A 19,016-nucleotide genomic window follows, 5' to 3' on the forward strand; every position below is an offset into this window, starting at 1 on the left:
TAGCAATACTATCGTTCACGTCCCATTATCAATCGCGAGAAATTTAATAGTTTCATCTTATTTCGAAATTTAGTTTAAAAAATAGATCCACCTTCATTGCTGCATTATGATATATTGTAGCTGTATTAGCTACAATTATTATGATGCATAAGGCAGTAAATTACAAGTTTTAGAAGAAAAAACTGGATAAATTTGTTAAATGACAACAAAATAGTCAGTGCTGGACCTCCGTTCCTTCTACGGCCCTTTGCTTATATTCACCCCCGAAAGTATTATAATATCTGACCTCGGAATGGCATCATAAAGTCAGAGCGAATCACATATGAGTTTCTTGTGTGGATCCTCTCACCGCTGTTTTGTACTTTGATTTATATTAATCGGCGAACAGCGTGTTTTTAATTCTGTAAATTTCAGTTTGCTTTAATTTTTCGCTTAACAGTATTAATACTCAGCTATAAGTCTGCAGCTTATAATGGAGGACTACGAAACGGTGTTATTGGTGAAACCAGAAGTTTTCGTTTTCAAAATACCACCAAGAGCAACAAACCGCGGATACAGGTTGTATAATATTTAAGATGTTCCTTTTGATATTTGCATGGTATTTCGATTGATGCTCTTGAGTGTTTTCTGGTTAATATTTTTTTTAAAATCCTTCTCCGTGATATATAGTGCATACTGAGAATTTGGAGGCGTAACGTATACGTTGCTCTAATTACGATGCAAAAACTTCCTGTCGCAAATAGTTTTCCGTTTATATTTTTTATAAATATGTGGATTGTCTCGTGTAGTATTTTATGTTTTGAATTTGAAATTTTATCCCCAGTAAGATTGTTCCAATTCTAGTTCATTGTCATGAAGTGTTACTCTTTGAGTTCGTAATTTGGAAATGTATTGCAAATGGGTTTCATAATGAAGTTCATTGATTTAAAGACATTTAAATTTTGGGGAAAGTGCAGATTCACCCACTGCTTGGCGCTTTTTTAAAAATTGCACATACTCTATGTACACATCGACTTATTTTTCACCTAAAAACACATCTCAGAATTGCACAAAAATGGCATTGCGCACTCCATTGACTTTATCCATGTACAGATCGACCTATTTTCACTGAAAAAGGTCAAAGAAAATTGACAATAATCCAATTCTTCTTACTCCTGTAAAAAGCGACAAACAAATAAGGGGCGATTCTGCACTTTACCCTAAATTTTTATAATCTGACATTCTAGATGTATTGATTAGTTCTTGATAACAAAATCTTATGCACTGACATTTTAGAAGTTTCGTAATCATAAGTTTGGCAATTTTAGAACCTTAAAAAGAGTAAATAATAATCTGCAATATGTTAGTGTTTATAGCAGATTTATAGAACTGAGTGCAGGCATTTCCTGCATTTTGAAGACAGAAGAAACACTGCAAAAGGTTATGAGATTTCAGATTGCTAAAGGATTGTGGTTTGAATTACAGAAGTTATTTGAAGCATCATCATAAAATGAGTTGTATAATATATGCATGCAGTTTTTTCAACTCGGGTGGAACGGGAGAGTGATAATAATGGAAGCATATTTTGCAAATTACAGAATTTCTGGAATGAATTGAGTTGAGGACTGGGGGGAGGGGAAGAAAAAATGAAAGTAAGTTAACTGGTGCACTACTCAGTTACAAGATTTTAGATGTTTTAACCAAACAATACCATTCCTTTAAATCAAGTTCGTTACTGTTGGGTGAAAACAAGTTAACAGTTGATGTGTTAACAGCAGAGCTTTGCTCTCATGAGGAAGGCAGTACAACTGAATAAGTAGCAGTAATAATGTCGAAAGCTTGAAAAACAAAATCAGTATAAAAAAAGGCACATTCAGAAGTTAATCTTTGATTATGGTAACTCTGCGATTTTTTGGCGAAACTTTAGCGACCAACCCTGCTACAACAACCTACTAGTTTTGTTTTGGACGCCATTTTGTTTTCACGAAGTAAAGGCATGTTATTTTTTTTTACTCAACATTTTTTCCAACGATCTGCTAGCTGAATTACGCTTATAATAGAACTTGGTTAATCTTTGGATTATGGTAACTTGGCGATTTTTTGGCGAAAATTTGGCGACCAACTCTGCTACAGCAACCCTCTATTTTTTTTTTCCTGCCGCCATTTTGTCTTCATGAAGTAAAGACATGTTTCTTTTCTTTTTATTTACTGAACACTTTTTCCAACAATCTACTAGCCAAATTACACTTATACTAGAAATTTTATCTAACAAAACTGCTTAATCATGACAAATATTCACTGCAAAATTTGGAAAAAGTGCACAATCGCAAACTCCTTGCGCGTTTTTCACAATAACACATACACATAAACCATGTACACGTCGTCTTATTTTTACTTAAAAAAACATCCCAGAATTGCACAAAAATGGCATTGCGCACACTCTTCACGATATCCATGTACACTGCTTTTTTTCTCATAAATTAGAAAAATTTCACGAAAATGCATGACAATTTTCTGAATCTTTAAACCCGGTAAAAAGAACATGTATGAAATTACCTTATCACGAAAAAGTATATACCCTTTCCAAATATGAACATTTCCACGTATAAAATAAATAAAATATCTAAAAACTTTTACCTCTAAATTATCTATTACATTATAAACATCACCAACGAATTCATACCGTAAACATTACAAATACTTAGTGTCAGATATTTAAATTATTTCCATGCACGTTTACTTGAACTAAAACGTATACCAAATTCCTACAAACATAAAATTCACAAAATAACTATCATTTAATTAAAATATCACTAAACCATGTACACGTCGATTTATTTTTACTTAAAAAAAATCTCAGAATTGCACAAAAATGGCATTGCACACACTCTTCACTATATCCATGTACACTGCTTTTTTCTCATAAATTAGAAAAATTTCACGGAAATGCATGAAAATACTCAACGTATACTACTCAAACATATTCCAAAATACTACAAACATATAACTCACAAAATCACGATCATTAAATTAAAAAACACTACTTAAAATATAAATAAGCACATACATTAAATTAATAAAAATTAGATTACAATCCTAATTACTTTAAACTAAATCATTGCTAATAACAATTTTCAAATAATACCATTTTAATTTATTTACTCCTTACATTTAGAACAATACATAAAAATAATATCCTCAAATGATTAGAAATACTAACTTACCTAATCTTCTTCAGAATCTTCATTATGTCGCTGCAGTACTACTGCTAATTTCTAAATCCTAAATCCAGTAGTCAACTGGAAGTCTATTCACCAAGTAATAAGAAATCACCTATACTCAAACTACTTTCAGCAAACCACGTACCCTTCCTTACACTCCTTTTCACAAAATGTCCATTTTCACCATATTTCTTGCACCGCCATTTAAACTTGTAATATCCTTCCTTTCACACAATCTCAACTTATTATTATCAGATAAACACATTAAAAATTTAGAATTCACTTTACATAGCGCCATGCAATCCGAAAATTAATCATTACTATTTCACACAATGAAGCTTTTCCAAATTAACCCCCTTTTCCGATTAAAGAACTGTAATTCATCCATTAATGTCACGTTTCACACAACACAGAATATAGCTAAATACGAAATTTCCAGATTTCCCCCCTTTTCCGATTAAACAACTGTAATTCGTCCATTAATGTCACATGACATATCTCATGATCTCTCATTTCCCTCACACAAAATAATGCGTAATCGGAACTGAGTGCTTCTCACATTATTACCAAAGTCCTAGGTACCTTTATCGCCTCCAAAATGTCGCCAAACTACCAGTTACCATATTCCAAAGATCAGCCTAGAACTTTTATGGAACAAAAATGCTTAATTATGACAAAGATTAGGTGCGAAATTGGGAGAAATTGCAGAATCGCAAACTGCTTGCTGCGTTTTTAAGAATTGCACATACACGGTATCATCCATGTACACGTCGACTTATTTTCACTTAAAAAAAATCCCATAATTGCACAAAAATGGCATTGCGCACACTCTTGACTTTATCCATGTACACTGCTAAAGTAGTAACCTTTTATCGACTTACTAAAATGTCGCCAAAGTACCTGTTACCATATTCCAAAGATTAGCCGAAGGGTTGAAGATATTTGCAGCTATTGCAAGGTGAAAGGACACTGGGTAAAAGAGTACAAAAAGTGCTATAATCCTCTCTGTTTATAATCGGAACCCATTAATATGTAAAACATAATTAGCTTTTTTAATCTGTTTGTCAGTGTAGAGATATGTATCCCTTTCTATGTTTTCTATTGTATGTGTAAAACATATATTTTAATTTTCTTGTGCATTTGCAAATGATATCTATTTTAATATTTATGCTGTTTGATGACCAGCATCTGCTCACATTTTTGTGATTTTTGTTTTTTTGACAATGCTAGGACACCGAATCTGTTAAATAAATGGAGTGAATATGTGTCGTATATAAAGATTCAAATATGAAATTTCTCATACTGACATATATTCTAAAAAATATCCTGTCATAGTTTACCTTTAATTATTTTAGATTAATGGCATTCCCAAATTAATTTAGTGTGAACAGTTCTGTATACTTCAGTAGTTGTTTGATAATGTGAAGAACTTTTTCTGTGATGTAGATATTAAGTGTAAACTTAGTTCCTGTGCTCAGTGTAAATATTAACTTGTAATATTTATTTATAATGCTGTAGCTGTTATCAGAGAGAGTGTCTTGATAACATTGGGTTGCTCTAAATGAAATGTAAAAGTATTTCACATTGAATGCGATAAGGGCCTTTTATGAAAATGTTCTGTGCATTTTGAAATAGACAAAGTTTCCTGAAGCAGCAATGTTCTTTAGTTTATTGATGATAGTATCAAAGATGTTAAAGGCCAAAAAAAAAAAAAAAGTAAACAGGTATATTTACGGGTGCCCCTTGGCGATTTTTGGCGGTACGTAGACACCGAGTTTGTGCAATTCTTCGACTTGTTATTTTGGCTTTGTGTAGCATGGATTTTTGGCCCTAAAATCGACGTTACACAAAGCCAAAATAATAAGAATTGCACAAACTCAGTATCCATGCCCACATCGACCTATTTTCTTTTTTAAAAAAATCGGAGAATTGCACAAACTTGGCATTGCGCACTCCCTCGTCTTTGTCCATGTATACATCGATGTATTTTCACTTAAAAAGTTAAAAGGGGAGCAGCCAGTTCTAAACTAGAGCCAAATAAAAAATATATAATCTCAGTAAACTACATTTTAAATCAAACAATGAAATAACATGGAAAAGGAAATTCATCTTAGCACTGCACAAAGAAAATATCCACTTACCTTATTTAGAAATTTCTGTGTTTTCAGTCAAACAAAATTCCTTAACAGCATCCAAAAACTTCCTAAAATTATCTGAACTAGTATCTGTATACTGGTGTCAAAAATTTGTGGTGTAAATTCACAAAAATAAGAGCCAAAGATATCTTCCAACATTCAAAAATGCGCATTTCGTTTGTACAAACAGGACACTTATAATGGCTGCTAAGTAAACCTTCATTTACACACCAGTCGATTAATGCTTTTTTCCCTTTCATTCCAAATCGTACAGAATTCAAATTAATCTTACCACATTCAGCCATTTTACCATGTAGACCACAAAATGGCCAACGTACTTCCTAACCAATATCCAACACACAAGCCCTTACAAATCTTTTCCCATCATTTAAATTCACCGCAATCATGTAACCAATTTCATCATAATAGGGTTTCTATAACATTCAATGACTCAGGTTACCGTAAATAAAATAACAACTTATCAATAACCCAAGGACCACCCTTAAATATACTCTAACCAAAATGTTTCTTTTCTCTTTTTTCTAAAAGAAAAAAAAAGAGAAAAAAAGCATTTTTTTAACTTTTGTGGTAATATAGGCAAGGTAGACTTTTAAATTTCTGCTTCTTTCTGTTCAAATATTTTGCATGCACATAAAATATAAACATTGATTAATTATAATTCTTTTATGCAGAGCGGCTGATTGGAAATTAGATGCTCCTGATTGGACTGGTAGACTACGTATTGTTTCTAAAGGAAAGCGTTGTTTTATTAAACTAGAGGACAAAAACTCAGGTATGTATTTTATTCTGCAGGACAGGAGACACTGCTTAATGTGATCATAGTTAATTTACAAATATCAAATTATTGAAGTCCTGCCTGTTTGCATACAAAATTATGGAAAATATTCAACTTATTGTGATCAATAATTCAGTTAATAAGATCAAAATATTATAGAGTGAATTCTTTAAACTGAAGTAAAGTTGCTAAATAAGATCAAAATTGATAAAAAATTACCAAGCGATAGAGAAACATTTCCAGGAAATTATAAGTCAGTTACAATTATGAGCTTGGTTACGATTTTAGTCAATCATTTTAAATTAGGCCAAAAAATATATCTATAATTTATGTAGATTTTAAATAATTCTAACTTTTTAGAGCACTCACAGACATGTCACCTTTTTCTTCAAGAGGAAAAAAAAATTCTGCAATAATTATTTTTCTTGAAATAACTTTTTGAAAACATCAGTGCCAAATTAAGCTCGCTTTTTTGCCTAATTTAGAATTTTACACTGGCTAGTTCTTTTCCAATGAGGGATGCCCTTTAATAAGATTGGGATTAGAATAATACATGGGGCAAATAATTTTTCCAGAATGTATGAAGAGTTTATAAATGAATTTTTGCTATAAAGACATGAACAGTTCATGAATAAACTTTTGCATTTTCCTGATTAAAATGTTGTGAAAGATCTTATTTTTATATTTGTAATTATATTTACAGGGTGTCCCAGAAGTCTAAATATTTTTTTAATTGAAGAAATTGGTAGAATTGAACACGGTTTACGAAAAAGTTATTCTCTTGAAGGTAAATTTTGGAGGGAGGGTAAAGAAAAAAATAGGTAAAATTTTCGTCGATAGAGGGTCCTATACGAGAGCAAACATGTTAAAAAAAATATATTTATTTGCATGCAGGCAAATGCTTATAAGCATATCAGTCATATTCTATGTGTCTGCCATCACCACAAACTACAGTTTGCAAGTGAGTTACAACACCATTATCTGCAGCGTGTAGCATATCCAAATGGATGCAAGAGATTTGATGATGAATGGCGTCCTTTAACTGCACCAAAGAAACTAAGTTATTGCAGTACACTCTGAACTTGACATAACCCAAAAATCAAGTAGTATTAAGTCCGGCTAGCGAGGATGGTGATTCATTTCTACAGTGACAGCTAATTAATCAGTCTTCATTGAAAGTCCTTCTTAGGAATTGAATTGACATTGAAAGTCCTTAGGGATGAAGTGTTCGAGTAAGTGCGATATCACTTTCACCGGCAGCAATTGAAAGTAGCGTTTTCTACTTATTGAGAATGTCTTCCAATCAGTTTTTGCACAGCACTTTTCAAAGAAAAAAGGGCCCACTATAATGGACACATAAAACCTCACCAAATAGTTAAATGCAGTGAATGCTCGGGCTCCTCAATAGGCACATGGGTTCTCCTTTGCCCATATTCTATAGTTATGGGTGTTGACTGTTCCATGCAATGAAGAATTAACCTCATCTGTCCACGGAATTTTTGAGAAACCATTGTGGATCATTATTGATTTCTGACAAAGCCCAATTTACGAATTCATATTGCGTATATTTGTAGCTTAGCTAGATATTTCTTATTACTGCATCTGTGTGGCACCCTCAAATGATGAAAATTTTAATGATTTTTTCCCTTACCCCCCCCCCCCCCAAAAAAAAAAAAAAACTCCCTTCAAGAGAACAATTTTTTCGCTAACCGCGTTAAAGTCTACCAGTTCCTTCAATTTTAAAAATATTTAGACTTATGGGACACTGTATATTAAATTGCATGTATTGTGTTGACATTTTAAAGGATATTTTTCTCATCATTTAATTTATCAAAATAGCCATGGACAAGTGTAATCACGTTAAGTGGTGCTGACTGTAAATTATTTGCACTGCAAGGTACGTCTTTGGTAAGGGTATTGAATCTTAATGTTATATTAAAAAACAGGGCAGATTAAATATGTGTATGGGAAGATTCTGCCATTTGCTTTACTTTTTCTTTTTAAATGTGATATTGATGAATTAGGTTTCTCTTGGCAACATTTAGAAATTTTCACTGAGTTCAGAAGCAGTTTTTCAAGATTGCGATTCTCCAACTGTTTCATGAAAGAGCAATAGATCAATGGAATTTCAGAATAAAGTCATAGCAATTGAGAATGAGAAGTATGAATTAAAACTTTAATTTGTTTCCCAGTTATGGTTTGTAAAAGCATTGATGCACAATCAAAATGCAAGGTAAGTTACCTGTATTGCTTCTGTTCAGGAAAAATATATTTCAGGGTCTCCCTTGGTGAAAATTGACAATTTTTTTCGGCACCATTTCTGTTTATGTGCTTGCCCTCGCAAATAAAATGACATTCAAAACAATGCAATAAACATTATTAAAGCATAAAAAATTATAATCTCTATAAAGTCCATTTTAAATCAAAATGAAGCAACAAAATAATATAGAAATGGAAATCCATGTTATTTAATCTATGCAGTACAAAAAAGAGATGTCAACTTACCTTATTTAGAAATTTCCTTGTCTTCGGTATGTGGCACACAGAATTCCTTAACAGCATCGAAATCTGTTTAAAAATATCTGAACTAGAATCTGTATGCTGCTGTCATCACATAAATTCACAAAAGTCAGAATCAAAAATATACTCCATAGTGACAGATTGTGGGTGGCATTTGTCTTGAAAATCCCTTTTTATTACACTTCACATACCTTTGATAATGTTCATGTGAGCTCCAGTTTCTGGTTCCTTAAATGTCACTGCGTGATTTACTGAGAGATAAACCAAGCTATTATCAGATCGACTTTAAGCAATCAGATATGATCATTGTTCCAGGTAAGATATTCCGAAGAATTACATCCAACCAACTTTTTCTTCTGTCCTCAACCACTGCAAAAAAAAAAAAAAAAAAAAAAAAAAAACCTTCCATACCACTGAACACCCAGTTTCCTTTCACTCATTTACCTCTTATATTTTACTAAATTTACTCTCGTCTGTTTCAACAATTACACTGGAACCCCCAGTCATCGTACTTTTATGAATACATATATCAATGCACACATTACTACAAAAGTTCTTCCAATTAGTTATGGTCTTATAACCAGTTAATATTTAATTCACTCTTATGGCTTTGTACACCCACATCCACATAAAATCCAAATCTCAATAATACTCAAATGATTGTTTTCAAACCATGATCCCTTTCTAGGAGTGCTTTATGAAGTGAGCATTTGAACCTTTCTCACGACAGACTCCATTGAAAGCTGTCTGAGTGATCTTAACATTCGACGGTACGCATTTTCTTTGTACAAACAAGACATTAATACTGACTACTGATTAAACCTTCTTTTGCACACCAGTCAATCAATGCTTTTTTTGCCATTCATTCCAAATCATACAGAAACTTCAGGTTAATCTTACCACTGTTAGCCATTTTATGGTGTAAAGCTCAAAGTAAGCAACTCCTCCTAACTCATATCCAATGCAGAAATATTCTCTCAACAATCAAAATCAGTATCATCACGTATTACAACCAATCACGTCATCATAGAGTTTCCAAAACATACATCCTAAAATACTCAGGTTACCATAAATGAAACAACAACTTGTTCATAATCCAAGGGGTACCCCAAATTATAGACTACTCCTTCTGTTCTTCCTGTGCCCTATAAACTTCGCACATTTACGTACCTAGATTGCCAAATAAATGCATTTTGCTGACTCCATGGATTCCTTATTTAAGCTGCTTAGTGCATTGCCTTGTGAATAGTTTTCAGAGGTGTATGGATAAAATTCTAGTAGAGAAAATTCCTCAATTAATGTTAATTCAATTACAGTCTGAGGGTTTCCTACCACTCAAGAGGACTTTCAGTTTGCTGTGTATTTTGAGTGCCATGCTGCCTTGCAATACCTAATACACTTTATAAACATCTGTCCCTTCTTAGGGATTCAAACCTGGGCCCACCGGTTTGGCAGTCAACATTACTAACCTGTATACTGCCTGCATTGCAACATAGTAGGTGGAAGAATTCTAAATGATGAATGATCTAAAATCCGGACCTCATAGGCCACTACCAATTTTTTTATTTTATTTGTTTGCTGTACGCATGTGCATTTGACCCCCCCCCCCGGTGCATAATAAAACATGTGGAGAGTCGTGATTCTTAATTTCACTTCGGCACTGAATAAAATATCTTGTTATTGAAGAAACAATCATTTTAGAATGAATTTGTATGATCAATAATTTGGCTCCATAGCTGCCGGTCATACATCTCAAACCGAAACATTCTACATTTACATTGTTGATTTTATGCCTATTAATATTTTATACCCCTGATGAAAAACTGAATCATTATTTATTATATTTTGATTTCATAACTTGAGTAGTGACTCGTGGAGCAATACCTAAGCAATTTTTTTTTATATTAATAATTGAGAAACAGCATGGTAACCTTTTATGTTGACATTACACTTGGCGATGATTACAGATTTAAGTTGAATGCGCTAAGAAATGTTGGCAGGAAAAATTTAACAAAAATTTCATTCTATATGCTAAAAGTAGATTTTGTGGCTAATCTTTGGAATAAAGTAACTTGGCGATTTTTTGGCGAAACTTTGGCGACCAACCCTGCAACAGCAACCTGCTAGTTTTTTTTTTTTTTTTTTTTTTTTTGGACGCCATTTTGTTTTCACGAAGTAAAGACTTTTTTTTTTTACTCAACATTTTTTCCAACAATCTGCTAGCCGAATTACGCTTATGCTAGAACTTTTATGGAACAAAAGTACTTAATCATAACGAAGATTAGGTGCGAAATTGGGAGAAAGTGTAGAATTGCCCACTGCTTGCGCGTTTTTAAGAATTGCATATACACGATGTCCATGTACATGTCGACCTATTTTCACTTAAAAAAAAATCCCAGAATTGCACAAAAATGGCATTGTGCACACTCTTGACTTTATCCATGTACGCATTGACCTATTTTCACTTCAAAAGTCAAAGTTTTTTGACACAAATCCAATTCTTCTTACTCTTGTAAAAAGCACCAAATAAATAAGTGGGCGATTCTGCACTTTAGCAGCAAAATTGTTTTAAGTGCTTATTAGCTAAAATCCCGATTGGAATTTTCCGGAAAATGTCACATTACATGTCTCATGATCTTTCATTTCTCTGAGACAAAATAATCTGTGATTTTTGAACTGTGTACTTCTCAGATGATTGCTAAAGTCCTAGCTAGTAACCTTTATCGCCTTACCAAAGTGTCGCCAAACTACCTGTTACCATATTCCAAAGATTAGCCGATTTTGTTAATGATACTCATAGGCCAAAAGATTACATTTAGTGCTATTTGAATTAAGAATAACTGATTTGTTATTCACATAAACCCAGAACCAGTTCCAGAGTTCATATGGCCGCACCATGAGGCAGAATTTAGGGAAGACAAAGGGAGGTGCTCAGTAGCAGAATTTAGGAGCCACAGAGACTAGACTGCATCGGGCACCAGCCCTCAATAAGCCTTAAGTATATGTGGGAATTAATTTATTCAGGACTCAGATAACCATTAAGCATGTGCAAGAAATAGGCATAAATATAATAAATAACTAAATACAGTTTAGGGTTAATTGTCTCAGTGTGGGATAGAAGCAAGATAAAATTGAGCGGAACAACTTGTCTTTAGTCGGCAATCTCATAATATATAGCCAAATATGTATAGTGAATGATAGCTACATTTTATGCTGATAGCTGCAAATCTGAAGGTTTTTGGATATCACAAACTAAAGGTGAAATTTTCCAGTTAGCGGATTTTGTAAAGAAATGTGGAAAAGCGGTAATAAATGAAGAGAATATAAAAGAAGTTTTTTTACTGTGATGACAATGCTCCTCATTATCAATCAATTACCAGATGGCGAAATCTGTAGTTATGATTCTTGATCCAGAAAATACTGCTACAGACAGAGTGACAGGAACGAAAAAAATTTTACAAGTTAGAATTCTAGACACAGCAATTACAGGACTTCAACAATGGAACTTTGTAACTGAATAAGAAATTATGTCTATATAGAATTAAAGAGAAAGAATTAGCGCAAAAAACGAAGCAACTTAAACAACTTAAAAGTAATGTTTAATAAAGTAAAAATATAGATATTATGCTTTTTTTTTTTGTAAATTTTGTTACCCTTTAGATCATAAATGCTTCACTATTTCATAGATCATGATTTCATACTTTTAATTTTATTATTTCTACATGCCATCTTACTAGATTTAAACTGATGATCTGACATCCGTAAAAATCCGGTATCGCAAAAGTCCCGATCTGGGTCTTTGTACGATATGAGTATTTACATTACTTTGTAACAAATGAAAAAAATCACTTTCACAATAGCATCTGTTCTGAAAAATATTTCCTTTGCTAATTGATGCCCAATGTCATAATTCACTGCCATTTGCCACTGGCTTAGGGCTATGGTGATTAACATTTTTGCAGTTGAAAATTCTTGTATTTATCCTGTTGACTTCCTAATTGTGCCATATTAGATCATCATATTGATTGATGTTGTACATTAAAATCAAATATTTAAATTTCTCACTAAAATGCATTTTAATATCAGCTGACATTAATTTTGAAAGTTTAGTGTATATTTAATTAATATTTTGTAACACACCTGGTAATAAAATATTTGCATTTTATAGTAATTGACATTGACAGCCATTTTTGGTCTCGGCTTTTGCTCTTGCCACGTTCAGTTCACATTTATTTTGCTATCTGGTAGCAATCTTTCATCACCAGTTTTCTAACAAGTATTGATAGTGAAACTGAATGCAACAATGTAAAACTGGCATGAAGAAGAATCAAATAATTTGTCTTTATTTAGTCAAGTGTGTGGAGGAGCAGTAATGGTTAAAATATGTAAAGACAGTTCTGTATTGCCAGGGAGGCAGCACATAAGTGCAACACCATAAGTACACTGAAATGCACAAAAGAAAACAGAAATGTGAAGATGCTTTCATATTTAGACATCTTATTGGCAACATGAGTAAACTTTATACACTGCTCGACATTGAAAATACAACACCAAAAAGGAGGGGTCAGAAAGTGATGAAATTTAGAAAAAAGACAGATACAGCAAGCAGCAATAAGTGATCTTTATTTCAAAATGATAGTCAGAATACAGAGTGAGAACTGCGTCGGCTCAGTAGGATGTAGGACCACCGCGGACAGCGAAGCATGAAGAAACACGTCTAGACATAGAGTCAATAAGAGTGCAGATGGTGTCCTGAGGGATGGCTCTCAATTCCCTTTCAACAATTTGCCACAGTTTGTCTTCTGAACGAGGCAGGGGCAGAGTCTTCAAAGGACGTCCAATCACATCCCACACATGTTCGATTGGTGACAGGTCAGGAGAGTACGGTGGCCAGGAAAGCATCTGTACACCTTGCAGAGCATGTTGGCAGATGAAAGCACTGTGTGGACGTGCGTTATCCTGCTGAAAAATTGCATTAGGCAGCCCCTGAAGGTAGGGGGTTGCCACCGGCCGCAGTACATTATCCAAGTATTGTTGGACCGTCATAGTGCCCTGAATACGAACTAGAGGTGACCTGGAATCGTAGGCAATAGCACCCCAAAACATTATGCCACGTTGTCGCACGGTGGGGGCGTTCCACACTTACTGCCGGATTAGATCTGTCTCCACGTCGACTGCACATGTATGCAGCGACTGTTACTGGATAAACAGAAGCGTGACTCATCGGAGAACACGACGTCTCGCTGTTCTGTCATCCACATCGCTCCAGTCCGGCAGCATTATAAGCGTTAGCGCCTATGCTGTGGGGTCAATGGTAGTTTTCTTAACAGACGTCGTGAGTGCAGGCCACGTTCAACGAAAAGACGAGAAATGGTTTTGGTCGACACAGGAACATCCAGGGTATCTTGCTCATGCTGCAAAATCGCAGTGCAAGTGACTTTCGGGACCGCCACTGCTTGTCGGCGGATGCGTTGATTCACTCGTGCTGATGTCACTCTGGCTGCACCTGCACCCCTCCTTCTTCCCACATTTCCTTGTTCCAACCATGTTCGCCATAGCCGATGCACCATGTTTGCATCCATGTGGGTATCAGCTGCTATTTAACGTAAGAACCAACCCGCCCTTCTCAGTCCGATCACCATACCCCTCGTAAAATCGTCTATCTGGCTGGAAGTGCCTTCGTTGACGGCGGCCTGCCATTCTCTCCTATTACATGTATCCTCCGGGACAAAAACCAACTTTCTTTGATAATTCGTCTGGCAGAAATAACGACATGAATATTGCCCATTCTGCACATTCCTTCCCTTATATCTTACTTCATGTGTGTCGGAGAGCTGTGCATTTGGCATCATTCGCATAACTCAGTGACATGCGTCTACTCTAAAATTTGCATAAATTTCTAAACACTCCTTCTTGGTGTTGCATTTTCAATGTTGAGCAGTGTATATATTGCTTGTGAGTTATTGTTATCTTTACTATACACCGAAACAGCTTTAGGTACAGAAGCACAGACAGTGCCAATAAATTATCAAATGCTCTTGCGAGAACTGGATGAGACTTCATTAATGTGTCAAAAAAACCTCAGTCAGACAATTTTTATTTTGTTGCAATTTAAGCATTTAGCCTTTTAAAGAAGAGAAGAATTCAAATCATTCTTTGATTTCTTATGATTGGAAATTCTTCATCTGTTCACTAGGTAGCTTCCATCAGTAGCAGTTGGATTAAGATTGGCTTTGGATAGGTAAAAGAAGAGAGACTTACATTTCTGACTTTTTTATGGCTGTAACTAAAAATTCAGTTATTTTTATGAAGAAAGTTAGTCATTCTACATGAGGCAATTCACCCATATACCAAATAAGATTTTAAGAACTTTACCAAATATGAGTTGTTAAGTTCTCTGTTAAAAAGTGCTTCTAATTTTATACTTATTGAAAAATGTGAGTTTTAAATTATTTGCAAAACTTGGTGTTAAAATGTTGAATATTGTGCTATTTTAAACACACAGGGGAAGAAGTTCTGATATGGCCAGCACATTGACTCTCCACCTATTCCATATTTTAAATAGCAATGAGCTTCAAGTAAAGCACCACTTTCAGTTAATCATTTCTAAACAAAATCTAACATGTTATTCCAATAAATAGAAAAATCTGTTTTAGATTTTAGACTACATTTTATAATGTATGATTAGTCATGTGTAAAAACTGATATTTCTAAGTTTATACCAAAATAAGCAAATATTTGCTTTATTATTTTTTAATTAACCGCTTGCCTGATTATCCCGAGTTATCTCGGGTTCGTATATATCGCAGTTAATTATTATCCCAAGAAAACTCAGGCGAAGCAGATTTTGTCAGTACGATTTGTTTTACCACAGTTTTACTCAAATGAAAGGAAATATTCAGCTTTGATTGGCAGTTTGCCAAGTTTTATTGATTTTGCAGCTCTTTTGGCGAGACTGGTCACATGTTTTCCCTATTGTATTGTATGTGTCGGTTTGTGCATTAGTAATGTATAAAGAATAGTTGCATTGAAAAAAGTAAATAATGGCAGTGATGCAAGATAGTGAAAGTGTTGATTAGTCAGATTGTGATTATGAACAGGTGGACATTTTCCAGATGTTATTCCTGCTACCGAAAGAAAATCAAATCCAACGAGACAGTGTACTTCCATAAAAAAGATTCCAGAGGTAAGCCAGTAAGAAAAGAGACCAGATAACCAGTGCACAGAATGTCAGGTATCACTTTGTGTTGTCCCTTGTCTCAGAAACTCTCCTACAAAGACTAATATTTAAATTTTTCATTTGCCCGAGATAACTCGGGATAGTAAACTAATATTAAAACTAAATGCTTTTACACCTGTAAAAAATTAAGAATTCAACTTGAAACCTACGTATTTTGTTTTGTTTCCTTGTATTTAATAATAAAATTTAAAAAAAAGTGATAATTTTTTGCAATTTTTTTCAAAGAAATTTATAAGGGAAGTGGTTAAAAATTTTATTTTATTGGCCATTTGAGTAACAGATAATTTAATTGGTTTTACTTAAAGAAAATAAATTTGTATAATATATTTAAAATACTTTGAAATGAATACCATAAATTAATTTTCTGTCATTTTATTGCTGTAGTATCAACAAATCTCAACTGATTTTGATCTGTGTGCATGGTCCCGTGATATTGAAGGAAATTTCATTAACATCGCTTATCATTGATGATTTAGTTCCCCGTTTGAAAAAATTACATTGAAAAGGAATTTAAAGTAGTGCTTTATTTAATTCAAAAAGAAACTAATTTATTCAAATTATTCATTCTGTGCCTGTATCAGTAAAGAGTATTCCATGAGAGAATGTTGAGATATTTATATGTCAATGCTTAAATTCACGCAAAACTAAAACTTACATTAGAATATCATTCAATTACTTTTTTTGTGGTGTGCACATTTAAATTGTTCTATTAAGTTCCTTTTTGGCCTGTCTTAAAAAGATGTATTTTAATTGTACTTTTACACGTACGAACTGATTTTTTAGAAACTGCCATTAATAGTCGAATGTAAATTCACTTGCAGTAAGTTAAGATTTTAGGTTACTTAATACTGTTATTGAAATACTTACTTTTAATAATGTACCAAGCTTGGTGATACCTTTAGTTTGGAATATTTTAGAGGCATTATTCAATTTAGATACAAAATTAATTTTCCAGTTAAAGTAGCTTACAGTGTTTTTTAAATAATGGCTGGTAACTAAATCCAGCCAGAGCAGATTGTCTCAATATGATGATAAAAGAACAAAATAAAAATATTTTTCAGTGTACTTTTTTTTTGGGGGGGGTAACTTGAATGAATGGAACTTTTGCTGATTCATGGGAGGGGAGGGACTGACTGAGAAAGATTTTGCTCTTCATGTATGGTACACCTTATCATCAGTTTTCTTATGCATATGTTTTTCTTCAAGATTTATATTGAAGAATACAGGGACTTCTGTAAAGATTGTTGAAATGATGATACTTAATGCCACCATTGATGTTAGACTCAAACTGACCTTTGGGACTATACACACATACATACAATGTCCACAAAAGTCCTTATCCAGCCTTTATTTCACAACCATTGGTTGAAGACATATTCGTCTTCCAATTGCAAAAATGTTTTAAATGATGCAAAGATTGACAACGTTTCATTTATACATTTAACACATTTGCTGCCAAAGTTGATTAAGTATGTCTGTTCACTATGTGCCTAAATTCTGTTTGCAGTTTTATGCCTTTAAATTATTTTCTATTTTATTAGTTAAAAGCATGTATGGTAGATTACATTTAGTAGTAACTAAATTCACATGAGTGTACTCATAGTTCATATATGAAATAATATTTTTGTTCTCTGTGGTAACTATAAAATAACTCAACTAAATCAACAAGTTTAGTTCCGAGCAGTCCGATTATAGTATTTCCTCAGTGAATATAGCACAAAGAAAAAGGTTTTGTGCTCTAAACATTTAGTTATAGCTTTGAAAAATAAATGATCCAATAACTGCATTTTGAGAAATAAATCATCTATTTCAGAATGCCAAGTGTATTATTTAATCCCTTCCTGCTGCGAAATGCCTAAATATTATGTGCATTTACTACTTCAGTTCTTATACTCGGTAATTTAGGTAAGATGATCGATAATGAATTATCTCATAGCTGGCAAGTAAACTTGGTTTACCACTTATGAGTATTCTCAGTTAACCAATTATGAGTATTCTCATCATTGGCAACAGTCAATTTTATGAAATCTAACTTTTTATACAATCTAATTCTAGATTGATTTAAAAATAATCTGGACATGGAACTATTGCTATGATGCCAAGTCCAGATCTTGGAAAGAAAACAACTGTGTCTCAAGATTGATTTCTGTCCATGACAACTCACTGCTGTTGGAGCTTGACTACTAGGCAGCTGAATGGAGCTTTGTAACTGGCACTGGAGCTTTAGAATACAGAAAACTTCATGAGAAAGTCTTTTATGTCAGAAAGACAGAAGTTTATTTCACAGATCTTTTACAAAAAAGTACCAACCTGAACTGATGCAGAGAGCATCAACACTGGAATCTACAACAACAAGCTTATGTTCTCTTCAGTGGTAACTTGTCATTGAGCTTAACAAGTTGTTCTATAGATCTGGAAGAAGCAAGGAATATCAAATATTTCTCCCGAAATCAGGGAATGTAATTGTTGTTGCGATGCAGGGTCCGACGGTTAGATAAGGGATAAAGATCAATATACGTACCTCCTACACATGTTGAAAAGAACTTCTGTTTGTACTTCAGAAATTTTGAAATACAGTTTTGTAGTCCTGCATAAAACTTTAAGAGGGATTTATAGATGTGAGCTTTTTTTTTTAATGAGTAACATGTGTATACTTGATTGATGATTTAGTGTACCTGATTGATGAATTTATTGAAATCAAAGATTTTGTGGGGAAACTATCCATCAAATCTCATAGATGTCTGAATCTTTTGTAGATTATAGTGGTGAAGGAGTGGAATTTAAACTAATTAACCTCTTTCCTGAGAATATGAAATTGCATTTTGGTATGTACATATATGAAGGTTAAGGGAGATTGCATTCCCTATCAATGTCAAAAATTTGAATTTGTTTCTGGAGTTTTAACATTTGCATAAAATTTCATTGTCTCATATTTTTTGTGTTATAATGTTGTGTTTGTCATTCCAAATAAATGTATTTTAATTTTATTACCAATTTTTGAAAAAAGGGTGAGAATGTGATGCATGTATAGTTAATTTGGAACCCCAGTTATTTTTTATAATTAGAAATTAAACTTTGTTTCACATTGATTTTTTTATATATTTGCTTCAAATATTTTGTACATC

General features: G+C 33.4%; 1 protein-coding gene across 1 annotated transcript in view; it reads left to right on the top strand.

The window, feature by feature from the left end:
• Positions 1-308: 308 nt before the first annotated feature.
• The window catches only part of LOC118196318 (adaptin ear-binding coat-associated protein 1), a 39,968-nt gene continuing 21,260 nt past the window's right edge, over positions 309-19,016 (top strand). The window contains exons 1-2 of the mRNA XM_035367751.2: positions 309-558; positions 6,028-6,128. Coding sequence (XP_035223642.1) covers positions 473-558; positions 6,028-6,128 — 187 coding nt within the window. The 5' untranslated portion in view covers positions 309-472. The remainder of the gene's footprint in view (positions 559-6,027; positions 6,129-19,016) is intronic.

Source organism: Stegodyphus dumicola, chromosome X1, assembly GCF_044657685.1.
Source record: "Stegodyphus dumicola isolate Sdum_Otavi_A_Nest chromosome X1, ASM4465768v1".
NCBI lineage: Eukaryota > Metazoa > Arthropoda > Arachnida > Araneae > Eresidae > Stegodyphus > Stegodyphus dumicola.